We start from the raw sequence: 15,540 nt of genomic DNA, 5'->3' as shown, positions 1-15,540 counted from the left end.
ATTTAAGATTATTACGTCACGACTTTACAAACGAGAGGCAGTGGTTCGCTCCTTAGCGCACGATAACATCCTGTAATGTGTGATGAGCCTCTATTTAAAATCTTGTAGAGTGCACTTGTTCGAGATTCGCGAGATGAACGTCTGTTAAGATTCTCCTTATGTGCGTGATGCAAACCGATTTTGAAATCGGTTAAGATCTTAAACATCCTGTAGTGTGAATCCGGTATAACTGCATGTATTGGTTGTTTATTTATAACTTGTGTTTGCCAGATGGGTATTTTAAGCGTTTCACTGCGCATTGTACTCTGTATAATTGTGTATCTGACAAATAAAATTTGAATTGAATTGAATTGAATTGAATTGTCTTTATCAGGTCCGGCCAAAGCTTTCTCCAGGTGTGTGAAATCACACAAGCCCCAATTACCACAGCAACGAAACAGGCACAGGTTCTGATTTTATCATTCCGGTCCTCAGCTGCTAGTTCCGCCCACCTCCGGGTCATCTCTGGTCCAGTTCAGGGTCATCTCTGGTCCAGTTCAGGGTCATCTCTGGTCCAGTTACCTCCGGGTCATCTCTGGTCCAGTTCAGGGTCATCTCTGGTCCAGTTCAGGGTCATCTCTGGTCCAGTTCAGGGTCATCTCTGGTCCAGTTCAGGGTCATCTCTGGTCCAGTTACCTCCGGGTCATCTCTGGTCCAGTTCAGGGTCATCTCTGGTCCAGTTCAGGGTCATCTCTGGTCCAGTTCAGGGTCATCTCTGGTCCAGTTACCTCCGGGTCATCTCTGGTCCAGTTCAGGGTCATCTCTGGTCCAGTTCAGGGTCATCTCTGGTCCAGTTACCTCCGGGTCATCTCTGGTCCAGTTCAGGGTCATCTCTGGTCCAGTTCAGGGTCATCTCTGGTCCAGTTCAGGGTCATCTCTGGTCCAGTTCAGGGTCATCTCTGGTCCAGTTCAGGGTCAAATCTGGTCCAGTTCAGGGTCATCTCTGGTCCAATTACCTCCGGGTCATCTCTGGTCCAGTAATCATCACTTATTCATCCTCACACCACTTTTCAATTCCTCGCTATTGAGGTTATTTGCAGTCCGCTGAAGAGCAGCACACACACACCCACACACACACACGTACGTACACACACACACACACACACACACACGATCTGCTGTGTGAGAGGAACTGTCAGGACATGCCCTGAAAAAAAGATGTAAAGAGGCCGAAATAATAATATTCAACCTGGAACATTGTTGTTGTTTTTGAACGCTGTGTTGTTGTTTTTGAACTGCAGCTCTGAATCGAAATGCGCCGCAGTACAGTCGTTCTGCAGAGAGGAACCCTGGGAGGGGGTTAAAGAACCACCGACGGAACAACATCTTCACCGAGTCGGTCTTTCACCGGGAGCGCCGTCTGTTGTGAGCCCAAAAATGCGCCTGGCCCTTTTCATATGCGGTTTTAAAAAGGCTCTCGGAAGGGAAAAAGTGTGCGGTTAGGACAGGTTTTCATCTGGTCCTTTGTGATCCTTTACAAAGCGTCAGGAGAGAAGAAATTAGGATGTTAGGGGGGGGGGGGGACTGCTTGAGGTCGTCTAGCCTAAACGCCGGGATACACTCTGACCAATTAGTCTGCGACCAAAACATCTTCTCTTCATAGTACACGACAAACAGCTTCTTTTTTTTTTTTTAAATGTGTTGGATTCTGCAGGCTCACAGTGGAGGTGGTGGAGGGACAGCCTGTTTGGGGAGTGAATGGACTACACTTAAATAGCGCTTATATCCAAAGCGCTTTACAATGGCCTCTCATTCCTATACCCATCAATGGCAGCTGCCATGCATGGCGCTAGCCTGCTCACTGGGAGCAATTTGGGGCCAGTGTCTTTGCCCAAGGACACTTCGACATATGGACAGGGTGGGATTTGAACCGCTGACCCTACGATCATTGGACGACCCGCTCTACCCCTGAGCCACAGCCACCCGGGAGCTGAGTTAGAGTCTTGTTGTGACTCTGAACACAGTGATGGACACACTCCCCCGCCGCGCTTACAACACATCATAAAGATCGATCCTGGCGCCGACTCAGACATCCGTCACCTTCATCACTGGAGCAGACAGCTAAAGTGGAGACATTAACAGAAGGGGAGAGGAGGAGGAGGAGGGGGAGGAGGAGGGGAAGAGGCAGGAGGAGGGAGGAGGGGGGAGGGGTCTGGTCCAGTTCAGGGTCATCTCTGGTCCAATTACCTCCGGGTCATCTCTGGTCCAGTAATCATCACTTATTCATCCTCACACCACTTTTCAATTCCTCGCTATTGAGGTTATTTGCAGTCCGCTGAAGAGCAGCACACACACACCCACACACACACACGTACGTACACACACACACACACACACACACACGATCTGCTGTGTGAGAGGAACTGTCAGGACATGCCCTGAAAAAAAGATGTAAAGAGGCCGAAATAATAATATTCAACCTGGAACATTGTTGTTGTTTTTGAACGCTGTGTTGTTGTTTTTGAACTGCAGCTCTGAATCGAAATGCGCCGCAGTACAGTCGTTCTGCAGAGAGGAACCCTGGGAGGGGGTTAAAGAACCACCGACGGAACAACATCTTCACCGAGTCGGTCTTTCACCGGGAGCGCCGTCTGTTGTGAGCCCAAAAATGCGCCTGGCCCTTTTCATATGCGGTTTTAAAAAGGCTCTCGGAAGGGAAAAAGTGTGCGGTTAGGACAGGTTTTCATCTGGTCCTTTGTGATCCTTTACAAAGCGTCAGGAGAGAAGAAATTAGGATGTTAGGGGGGGGGGGGGACTGCTTGAGGTCGTCTAGCCTAAACGCCGGGATACACTCTGACCAATTAGTCTGCGACCAAAACATCTTCTCTTCATAGTACACGACAAACAGCTTCTTTTTTTTTTTTTAAATGTGTTGGATTCTGCAGGCTCACAGTGGAGGTGGTGGAGGGACAGCCTGTTTGGGGAGTGAATGGACTACACTTAAATAGCGCTTATATCCAAAGCGCTTTACAATGGCCTCTCATTCCTATACCCATCAATGGCAGCTGCCATGCATGGCGCTAGCCTGCTCACTGGGAGCAATTTGGGGCCAGTGTCTTTGCCCAAGGACACTTCGACATATGGACAGGGTGGGATTTGAACCGCTGACCCTACGATCATTGGACGACCCGCTCTACCCCTGAGCCACAGCCACCCGGGAGCTGAGTTAGAGTCTTGTTGTGACTCTGAACACAGTGATGGACACACTCCCCCGCCGCGCTTACAACACATCATAAAGATCGATCCTGGCGCCGACTCAGACATCCGTCACCTTCATCACTGGAGCAGACAGCTAAAGTGGAGACATTAACAGAAGGGGAGAGGAGGAGGAGGAGGGGGAGGAGGAGGGGAAGAGGCAGGAGGAGGGAGGAGGGGGGAGGGGAGGAGGAGGAGGAGCAAGAGGAGGACGAGGGGGGAGGAGGAGGAGGATAGGAGGAAGGGGAGCAGGAAGAGGAGGAGGAGGAGGGAGGAGGGGGGAGGGGAGGAGGAGAACGAGGGGGGAGGAGGAAGAGGAGGAGGAGGAGGATAGGAGGAAGGGGAGCAGGAAGAGGAGGAGGAGGAGAGGAGGAAGGGTAGGAGGAAGAAGAGGAGGAGGCAAGAATTCCTGCAGGTTTAACTGTCATTTTGGATGATGATGCTTTTACTATACCAGTTATCACTTAGAAGAAAGAAGAACACTTTACCAGTTATGATTTACTATACCAGTTATCAATTACCAGTTATGATTTACTATACCAGCTATCCTTTACCAGTGATCAATTACCAGTTATGATTTACCAGTTATGATTTACTATACCAGCTATCCTTTACCAGTGATCAATTACCAGTTATGATTTACCAGTTATGATTTACTATACCAGTGATCAATTACCAGTTATGATTTACTATACCAGCTATCCTTTACCAGTGATCAATTACCAGTTATGATTTACCAGTTATGATTTACTATACCAGTGATCAATTACCAGTGATCAATTACCAGTTATGATTTACCAGTTATGATTTACTATACCAGTGATCAATTACCAGTGATCAATTACCAGTTATGATTTACTATACCAGTGATCAATTACCAGTTATCATTTACCAGTTATGATTTACTATACCAGTGATCAATTACCAGTTATCATTTACCAGTTATGATTTACTATACCAGTGATCAATTACCAGTTATCATTTACCAGTTATGATTTACTATACCAGTGATCAATTACCAGTTATCATTTACCAGTTATCATTTACTATACCAGCTATCCTTTACCAGTTATGATTTACTATACCAGTTCTCAATTACCAGTTATCATTTACCAGTTATGATTTACTATAACAGTTATCATTTACCAGTTATCATTTACTATACCAGTTATCATTTACCAGTTATCATTTATTATACCAGTGATCAATTATCAGTTATGATTTACTATATGAGTTATCATTTACCAGTTATCATTTACCAGTTATCATTTACTTCATCAGTTATTATTCAGAAGAAAGAACATGGTGCTATCCAGTTCAACTAAAAAGTGGTGAATAAAGTTTGTCGTCTGTCTAGACTAGATCTCAACTCCCACACAAAAGCAAGCGTTTAGTTCATCTAGCACATTTTGTTTCTTTCCAGAGGTTTTTGCTGTTTGAATTGAGCAGCTGTCACACAGTGTAAAACATATTGCATAGTCTGACTCAGGGGTCAGTGCACATTAACATAAAGAGGAGAAGGAGACCCAGGGTCACTCAACACAGCCCTGGAAACACACCGCTGGATGCCCTGGAGACCGGCTCCATGTCCGGGGATACTGAGCTTAAACCCCTTCCTCATAGGAGCGCACATTTAACTGTAGAAGCACAAAAGCACACACACACACACACACACACACAAGCTTTCAGGCAAGAACACGCACACACTCACTCAAGCACATATACACACGCTCAAGCAGATGCACACACACAGAAGCACGTATGCACGCACAAACACACACACACACACACACAAGCTTTCAGGCAAGAACACGCACACACTCACTCAAGCACATATACACACGCTCAAGCAGATGCACACACACAGAAGCACGTACGCACGCATGCACGCACACACACACACACACACACACACACAAGCTTTCAGGCAAGAACACGCACACACTCACTCAAGCACATATACACACGCTCAAGCAGATGCACACACACAGAAGCACGTATGCACGCACGCAAGCACACACAGACACACACACACACACACACACAAGCTTTCAGGCAAGAACACGCACACACTTACTCAAGCACATATACACACGCTCAAGCAGATGCACACACACAGAAGCACGTACGCACACACACACACACACACACACACACACACACACACACACACACACACACACCTCCAGCTGGGGTGTGGGGCCCTGGGTTGTCAGGGGAGACAGAATACCGAGTTGTCGGGGCAGGCGGGGCGCAGCAGAAGGGGGTGAAAATATCATTACAATCCCGTAGTTATGAAATGAATTATTGATTGGCTGTGGAGGTGGGTGGCGTGTTGTGTTATGTTTTCTCCGCGCTAATGAAAGCAGCGTGGTGTTCCTAACAGCAAGCTGTTTGGGTCACCCCAGGGGGCTGGGATAAGGAGGGGGAGTGTGTGTGTGTGTGTGTGTGTGTGTGTGTGTGTGTGTGTGTGTGTGTGTGTGTGTGAGTGTGTGTCTGTCTGTCTGTCTGTCTGTGTGTGTCTGTGTGTGTGTGTGTGTGTGTGTGTGTGTGTGTGTGAGTGTGTGTCTGTCTGTCTGTCTGTCTGTGTGTGTCTGTGTGTGTGTGTGTGTGTGTGTCTGTCTGTGTGTGTCTCGTTGTGTGTGTGTCTGTGTCTCTCTGTGTGTGTGTGTGTGTGTGTGTGTGTGCGCATGCATGCGTGTGTGTGTGTGTGTGTGTGGAAGGGGGGTCCTCTCAGTATGGGTCTTCTGACTCATAACACATCTTTGTTTGTATTGACTCACAGCTATGGACCAATAATTCCTCTAATATGAGGCCTCAGCCTCCCTCTAATATGAGGCCTGAGCCTCCGAAGTCCCTCCGCTCTCCCTCCCTGCGTGCTGATCCCGACGCTCCGATGGCATTTTTACAACGACCCGAGGGAACCGTCGCCGTGTCTGGAATCGATAACTCTGGAGATTCCCTTGTAAACACAGAGAGAACCTTGCGTCCCCCCCCAGGTTGCGTTAATACCATCATTCCAATGAGTAATGGGCTGCGGTCCGATTTGCATACTTCCGTACTACACTATATAGTTAGTAAGTACCAATAGCTCTCCAGCCTAGCGGCCCATAAGGACTATCTCCTGATTCTTTAGCGTGAGGCAGCTTGATGTGCAAGTACACCCCCTGGACATGTACACTTTGTAGTTCGTTCCTCTAGAATCAGTCTGTTAAGACTACAAATTGTTCCTGTGTGACATCACTTCCCTGTCCTCATCATCCTGAAATTGTGTCACTTCCTTTTTCACGTTATAAACCATCGCTTTCGTTCCCCAGTCACTCACTCTTGCCTGGATTCACTTCCTGTGCTTGAGTCCGACTTGCAAATCGTAACATAGAATAAACTTATCGTCTTTGTTTGAAACCAGCTTGACCGACCACTCAGCGTGTTCTTTGAAATCTAAACTAAACCAAGTAAGATTTTTAATTCACACACACATGCCGCTAGTATGTCACAGGGACTCACCCCCAATACCACCCTTGATGCTGAGTGTCAAGCAGGGAGGCATTAGGTACCATTTTTTGTATAGTCTTTGCTATGCTAATAATGCTTTGGTATGCTAATAACCCTAAACAATAATGCGCCCTGAAGCGTCCCCGACAAAGACGTAACAGAAAGCACATCATCAATGCCGGATAATATTTTTCCTTTTTCGCCTTAACCTATGCTCTTGCTTATTGATTTGTTTACATGGAACAGCTGTGCGACATCACACGCAGGCAGGAGTGAGTGAGTTGCTATGGTTACTTATATGAACACAAGTGGTCCGTTGGACACATTTGGAGACGCGTGATTCCCCACGGGTGTAAACGACGGTGTCTCGCTGTCCATTTGTGATCTGATCATCCAAAACGCACTCTAAAACCAAGTCCGAACAGGGTCTGTGTGTGTTTGAAGGGACAAAACACAGCAGAGACAAAACACCCTTCCAACTCTCTGCCCTGTTGGGGGGGGGGGTGGGGTAGTCAAAATCATAAGGCACAAGAATAAACAGAACATTCTAGTTTGTTTGCCAAAATCATATGCATACTTGTACAGTACATCCTCATACATAATATACTCAGCCCACACTCTTTCTGACACATTTCCCAATTATATTTTTAACATCAATCTTACATACTGTATCTATCTGCTCATTGTTGATCAGATTCACCCAGGATCAGAGGCAGGAAGGCTGGGAGGGGGCATGGACCATGACCATTCATTCATATCCGCTGGGCTGAACATCAGATTCACCCAGAATCAGAGGCAGGAAGGCTGGGAGGGGGCATAGACCATGACCATTCATTCATTCATATCCGCTGGGCTGAACATCAGCGTCTCTTCACAGCAGAACAGTATGAGCCCCAAAGACCACGTAACGTCTAATTTGGAGACATGTTTAATTGGATGATCAGACAGCCGCTTCCCTTATCTGTACTCCTACGTCCTGCTTTTGGGGGCCAGTGAGTTGAGCGCTGATTATGAATAATTTAAAAAACTTTCTCAAATGGAATAATTTTAATAAATAATATTTCCCGACTCCACTTTTCATCTGTGCCCGTCGCCAAGAAGACAACTGTCTCACCGCTCTGTAACAGCGCTGGAGGAAGTGGCGGGTGACTGGTGGCATCATCATCATCATCCTCATCATCATCATCATCGGGTCGTCCACAGACGGGCCTCCCATCTTTGTCTCCAGTTATCCCGGTCCTCCATACACCTGGCCATCTCATCGGTGGTCTCCACTTCCGCATCCATCTTGATTATGTCCACGAATGTTTCGGTAGGACGTCCTCGCGACTTGGCGTCCCTGGAGATGGCTCCCATAACGCCAGCTGGCTGGCCGGAAGCTCACGGTGTCTGTAGCAGTGCCCAGCCAGCCTCATTCTCCTTGCTGCCATCTTCCTGGGGACTTCTGCGAGTGTAACGGTGACACTCTGGTCTGCGTTGTGTTCAACAGTTCGAACCCATGTTAAAGTCGCACTGAAACGGACGTTTGAGATCATCTAACTTCCGTAGTTCGACGTATTTCCGACGCAAACAAGCTATGAGGGTGGGACATATGTTTAGAGGAATTTGATTGGAACATTGACAAGTGGACGGGTTTTAAGAAACTTTAGACAGATTCGCTAGAAGGATAGCGTTGATTGACGGGTGGATGTCGTGAGATTATTGGCCTAAAATCTAAGGTACCTGTTGTCGTCATTGCACGTGACCTACCGTTTTCCAGGAAGTAAGAAATTATATACTTTGATATAAGATTACAACAAAAGTAGAATTTTGTAAAATTTTTGGCATACATCGTTGAATAGGTGAACACTATGACCAATTATGTGAACCAAAATGGGACAGAATGCTTTTTTCATTTCATTGCGACTTTAAGGGCTTGCCCAGGGCGGAATTTGAACCCGTGGTCGTCAAGCTCTCCCGCTTGTGAGGTGGACACGCTGAACGTTGCGCCAATAGGGACGTCCCTCTTGGAGGGACTGTCAGCGCTCCTTTGAGGAGCGAGTTTCACCAGCTACTCCCCATTTCACTCACCCCTATAAGCTCACTCCACACACCACTGTACATCTGGGTCACGGCACCAATGTAACCGTCGTACTCTCGTCTGCATTGTGTTCAACAGTCTGACCAATGGTAAGGGCTTGCACGGGGTGGGATTCGAACCCGCGGTAGACAAGCTATCCTGCTTGTGAGGTGGACACGCTGATAGTTGCACCAAATAAGTATGGTAAGTATGATAAGTATAGTAAGTATAAGTATATAGTATCCCACTTGGAGGGACTGTCAGTACTCGTTTCACTCACTTACACTTGGACTAAAATTAGTCTGTGAGAGATGCCTTGGTTACACTGACTAACATTAATCTGACAGATGGTAAGTAATCTTGATCAAAGTACTTCAACAGAGATAAATCTAAACATAAAAGGTTTAAAAACATAATTAGACTGTGTTTACATCCTCAAGTGAATTAACTAGCTGGCTAACGCAGTAGGATAACCGTGCCGGAGATGCACCAAAACAGCCTTGATCATCATGCGCTCACGCGTATGCGACCACGTGAGATTTTACCTCGCACTCTCTCAAAAATAATGGTCGCATTCACAACCAATTTGGTCACAGTCTTGAGCACTGTTGTGGGCATGATTCATGCACGTGTGTGTTCAGAGGTAACTAGCCCCCCCCCCTCCCCCCTCCCCTAACTTGTCGTGAGATCTGTGCTTGGAGACTGGCGATGTCTCTGTCCACTGGGAGACAGATTGAAGCAGAGGAAGGAGGGTATCGGTTCTTACCCCGTTTACTGGGTAGGTCCGCCAGTCCAGCTCCCCCAGTACAGCGGTGGTGTCCAGCAGAATCACTGCAGGGGGAGAGAAAGAGAGAGAGAGAGAGAGAGAGAGAGAGATAGATGGGGAAGGGAGGGAAAGAGAAAGAAAGCAATTATCAACCTGTCAACACAGACAAGTGCTCGTCATGCAGCAAAGGCCAGTCTCGTGGAACGTTCATAATCAAAATAATAACACCACTTCAGCTCATCTCAACATCCGTTTTGCCGCGACGACAACACTGTCAAGTTGGCTAATGTCGGCGGCTTATAAATGACAAGCAGCTATTTCATGAGCCCCCCGGAAATAGAAGAGCAGAGATACGTACTCGTAAATAATAATCCCACCGCCGAACAACAAGGTCCCAAAGTTATGGTAAAATGGTAAAATTGACGTTTTGAAAAAGATTCAGACTTGCTAGCGTTCGACTATTATGGCCGATTTTTTTTTTTTTTTTTTTCTGCTTTTCTTGAATCATGTCATTGCCATAGTGACCAAAAAATTACGTTGAAAGGGTCTAGAAAATGGCCAATCTGTACCTTGAGAGAGTTACAGCAATGAAACCAAAACAATAATTGACTTTTTGTTGTTTTTAAATCATTCTGCTGTGGTAATGACCTTTCAGTAACATTTGGTTTTATTTGTTTTATAGAGAAGTACAAGTTGCAAGTAACCTCGTTCCAGAAACTCCTTACCCAGAGAGATGAGAGGGGTGTCATCTCAAAACACCAGGTCTGACTGAGGCAGACCCATTGGTTCTTCATGCATAAATGGAGGCGCTCAGTCAAGTTTGAGGCTAAAAATATGTGTGTGTGTGTGTGTGTGTGTGTGTGTGTGTGTGTGTGTGTGTGTGTGTGTGTGTGTGTGTGTGTGTGTGTGCGTGCGTGCGTGCGTGCGTGCGCACGTGCATATAAATACCTGGCTCTCTGCACCCAAGTCACAGCCCCGGCGTGTAGAGAACCATTATCAGAGCCTTGGTAAGCCCCCCTAAGTCAATTTGATATGATGAATGTGCAATTTCCTTTGTCTCTGCAGAACCAGTAAATTATAATCGCTATCAATAAAGCATGTCCCTCTCCTCCTCTCCACGACAGGAGACCCACAGCGTCAGAGAGAACGCCATGCAGTTGTACCATATGGACTCCGGCGAGCTGCTATAGACTCGCCTAATGGATCTAAAATAAAGAAATAAGACACTCTCAGGAAATGGTGCAGTGGTTTCAATATTTTCACTAGCTGTATTCATCCAGAGGAGCCTTGATGGTAATGAAGGTCTGAATTATACAGTCCCCCTGTCTGCAAGAGAGAGAGGAGGAAAGAGAGAGAGAGAGGTAGAGAGACAGAGAGAGAGGTAGAGAGACAGAGAGAGAGATAGAGACAGAAAGAGAGATAGAGAGAGAGACAGAGAGAGAGAGAGAGAGAGGCAGAGAGACGGAGAGAGAGGTAGAGAGACAGAGAGAGAGAGAGAGAGAGAGAGAGAGACAGAGAGAGAGAGGCAGAGAGACAAAGAGAGAGATAGAGAGACAGAGAGAGAGATAGAGAGACAGAGAAAGAGATAGAAAGACAGAGAGAGAAAGAGAGACAGAGAGAGAGACAGAGAGAGAGATAGAGAGACAGAGAGAGAGAGACAGAGAGACAGAGAGAGAGAGTCTTTACCCCAAGAGGAGGGTTGGGCTCAAGCTGCATCCCTATCTCACCCCTCGACTCTGTTTTTTTGGCTAATCTTGACTGTACACCTGTTGTTCATGTACTGCACCTGGATTTTATGATGGTGTATGTATTCCACTCCGACACTGCTTTCCATAAACTTGTATAGCAGACCCTTGTGCCAAAGAGAGATAGCGCTACGGTTAATAATCATGAGACAATAGAGCTTGTTCTTCGTACTCATCCAGACACAATTCAATTCCACTACCTTGGGAACAAGGATATAATGGACTATACTAACCCAACACTCACTAAAACAGATACACATGTTTAACACACACATTTCCAGTCAAGCATGCACACACACACACACACACACACACACATGCACACACGGTTGAGAGAGGAAAGCCGAAATGGAGACGAGCACTCGGGTGGGCTAAATCCTATTATGAACGTCTAGACCTCCACTTTGTCTAGGAGTGTGTAATGGACATGAACTGTAAGACATTTTCCCCCGTTGCCTGAAAAGTGAACTCCTAAAAGTGTCAGTGACCACAATCAAGAGGGCTTTCATAGAACGCGCGCTCGAGCGAGACGGGTTCGACTAGCGAGGGATCCCTCGTGGGAATGTGAAGGTTATCATCCCGGATTCAGAGCCTGTCTCTACGAGGACGTTGAAAATGAGAGGCTCAGTCGTCCTCGTTGATGACATCCGTCATCGCCCCCCCCCCCCCACTTCTCCATCTCTGCTGTTTCTAGAAGGATCCCAGGCTCTGTTTCCTTCCCAACCAGCCATGTAGATAAATGCAGCTGTGTTTTCCCCGTCGGGATCTGGAGAGAGCCCGTCTTCTCTGCCCGCCCTCAGCTCGGCGTGATGGCCTCAGACAGGCCGACGTGATCACTGGGGAGGCGGGAACGGCGGGAACGGGGGGGGGGGAGTGGGGGGGGGTTGCGGGAACAGCCGACCAGATGTCTGGTCTGTCTGTGATGCCTGAGAATTCACAGCAGAGTGACGTAGCTGTGTGAACATCCAACCTGTACTTTACGCCAGGTGAAGGGTAACAAATGTAAATCTATAACATTTGGAAAAGGATATCCACACACTGGATTACAGCTCCCAACACTTTATTTAAGCAGTGTTTCCACCCCACAGGGTCTACTTGGGGTAAAATGTCTGCCTGAAAATTCAACCCTGGCATGTCCGGATCAGGCAGGTTCTGCTGGGAGCATCTTAGAGTCACGCGTCGGTCTCTGAATGCTGCGCTCAACTAGACTGAAGACATTTCGTCCGGGTTTCCTCACTAAAATCAATCAATCAATCAATCAAAGCTTTATTTATATAGCGCATTTCATACCCAGAGGCAACACAATGCGCTTTACAGAGAACAAGGGAGGTGGGCATACGACCCACTCTCTACATATTCCAGAGGGAAGCAAAAAAACAGTAATCACCCGGGGGCCAGATAAGTGAGCTGTAAAAAAATCTTCCCTGACCCCTCTCAACAAGGCGATGGAGCAAGCTCCTGGAGTATGTTTGTCTAAAAAAAGTGGGTGGAAACAATTTGAGAGATTGAAAAAAACCCTGCATTGCAGAACGAATCCAACGCCTTTAGGACGGCCCTTCCTAACGGGGCGGTGAATGTTTTGTTTTGATTCTCCACACTATTTTTTTTTGATGGACATCATTTCCAGTAAGGCGGGTCTTTCACCCTATTAGAGATGTAGTCAGTGGCTCTGATTGGTAGCGTCGGTTTCCCGCGCTGTTCTAGCGTCGATTTTCAATGGAGATGTCTCCAGACTTCTCACAGGCAGAGATCTCCAAAGTCTGGCATCGCGAGACTAGGGAACAGCCTAGCAGAAGCCTGAGAATCCGCCCTGGAGAACCCAGATAACGCAGGTTCTGTTGGGAGAACCTTGCCAGTGGGTCCAGAAGGGCTCCTGGGACACAGTGTGCTGATTTTGGGGTTATTAGAACCGGTTCCTACCGGGCTGGTAAAATGACAGAGAGGACACTCAGTATGGTTGTTGTAACACGGGGTAATATACATAGTATTTCTCTTCCCTTTCTCTCTCTCTCTCTCTCTCTCTCTCTCTCTCTCACTCTCTTTCATCACCTTTTCTCTTTTGGCAGATATGGAGAGAATGTGAATAATATGACATTTGAACCGTCTGAGTGTTCTCGGTGAGGAGAAAACGGCTAAACATTCCCGATGAGAGCATCGTGTCAGAGACATTAGCCGCTTTCAGAGAACGCCGTTCGGCACGGGGAGAGAGCTGCAGGAGGGCTGTGTCGAGGGGGGGGGGGGGGGGGGGGGGTGACAAAATGAGAACAGCTAAAACACAAGACCGGAGGAAATGTCAAGAGCGGGCTGGAAAATGCCAGTAGCAAAAACCCGCTGTGTCAATTACTCACGGAGCACTTAAGCGTTCCGACTACCGGGCTCACAAAAATAGCCGACCACGAATGCGAGGCAGAGCCACGGAGGTGAGGAGTAACAGGCATTAGAGGAATTCAGATGGGAGCCGGTGTTGAAATATCATCCACCCACGGGACCGCCAGGCTTTTCCGTGGCCCAGATGGTCACGGCTGAGTTCTGGAGGGTGTGTGGTGGCGCTCCTTGGTGCGAGCAGCAGCCCATCTCTCATCAGCGTCATGATGTACATGTTCAGATTGATTTTTTGACGCTTCGGGGGAGAACTTGTGGGAGGATCATGGGTGGAAGTGTGAGATGATCGAGGCTAGATGAACAATGGGGATTTTGTGAGATTATGTGGGAAGCTCCAGCTTGAAGCGGCCAGTATGGAGCTGGGTCTGGCTCAGTGCAGGTGTCTTCAGGCAGCCTGCCGTGGGAGGGAGAGGGGCCAAATCGGCTCATATTCAGCTGCACTCACAGCTCTTTATTGGCACAGCTGAAACTCAAAGAGGTTGGTTAAGCCTAAGCCTTTCATCCTCCTCATCTGAAGTCTGGGGAGAACAGCACGAAGAGAATGGAGAGTAGGCTGCACTTGAAAGTGATATGTTTATTTGTGTGTGTGCATGTGTGTGCGTGTGTGTGCATGTGTGTGCGTGTGTGTGCACGTGCGTGTGTTTGCTGTGCATGTGTGTGTGTACACATAGGCCAACATAAATGCACACAATACACACACACACACACAAACACACACACACACACACACACACACACACACACACACACACAAACAGTGCCTTTTAAAAGTTGCGTGGAAGCCAGACTGCAAAAGAACACTTAGCAGAGGCTATAGACCGCCTCCACTGGAACACACAAACACGTACTAAGTTAAACATCATAACAAGAATGGATTGCAGATGGTGGGAGAATATAGGCTAACTCAAGATGCGCAGGTGAATGTAATAAATCAACGATTCAGGGGCGGTCAGTGAACAGCGGAACCAGCAGGAGTAGCCTATAGTCCTTGGTGAGCGCACACTATAGAGACCCGTCCACCGTGACACTAGGACAAATGTGTAGGGGCCTAAGGGTTTTGGACGCATAAGGTCAAGTTGAAATGACCCCCCCTTCGCCTTCAACTTTGTTGACTTGTATATTTATTTGCCCAGGGACTGCGGGTGGAAATAAGCTGTCTAGCTATAACCTTGTACAGTGCATCTCTCCCTATTCTATAGGGTAAATGTCTACTGTACCTTGTCCCTGTCTTAAAAATAAATAAAAAGCAATCAATCAATCAATCAACTTCAACGAGCTTCAAGCCCAAGCAGTAGGCTATAGGCTATTAGGCTGGACACAAACCTGTCAATAATATAAGGCCTGATAATAAAAACATGTATCGATGAAGGTTTTCATTGCTACTCACCCTGGTTTGTATGACCCGGGTCTGACAGGATACTTCTGAGCAAGAGAAAAAACAGGTAATGTTTCCCGCTGGACGACATCTCTAAAAAAACATTCACTGGAAAACCCAGGAAAACTATAAAGTCTGTGAGAGAAAACTCCACCAGATGATTCCACTGGAGATTGTGTAAATAATAATAATATTATTAATAATAATAATAGAATATCCTCGAACGGAGTTCCAAGACGCAGACAGACCCCAGATCAGCCGCCCCGCTTCCTACCGCGCGCACACGAAGACAGACTTTGAGGAACCCGAGCCATTGCGCGCGCGACTACGACTTCTTACAAAGTATTCTTCACAGATAATTAGACCATTCTTGAGCAACGAGATGTGTTTTACAACACGTATATAATCCCTTCTGGTATTGTCTTGGAGAAATGTCTCACTCCTTCCCCTCAACGGATAGCTCTCCCCGTTGGTCCACCGTGGG

The 15,540-nt window shown here is 47.2% G+C and overlaps 1 protein-coding gene across 1 annotated transcript in view; it reads right to left on the bottom strand.

The window, feature by feature from the left end:
• The window catches only part of epha6 (eph receptor A6), a gene marked incomplete at both ends in the record, with an annotated part of 64,904 nt that extends 49,757 nt beyond the window's left edge, over positions 1-15,147 (bottom strand). Inside the window, 2 exons of the mRNA XM_084453501.1 lie at positions 9,555-9,619; positions 15,069-15,147. Coding sequence (XP_084309627.1) covers positions 9,555-9,619; positions 15,069-15,147 — 144 coding nt within the window. The remainder of the gene's footprint in view (positions 1-9,554; positions 9,620-15,068) is intronic.
• Positions 15,148-15,540: the final 393 nt, after the last annotated feature.

The sequence above is a fragment of the Borostomias antarcticus genome, assembly GCF_949987555.1.
Source record: "Borostomias antarcticus genome assembly, chromosome: 19".
In the NCBI taxonomy this organism is placed as follows: Eukaryota; Metazoa; Chordata; class Actinopteri; order Stomiiformes; family Stomiidae; genus Borostomias; species Borostomias antarcticus.
The sequence above is the reverse complement of the archived record's forward strand: the minus strand, read 5'-3'. Positions and strand labels throughout refer to the sequence as shown.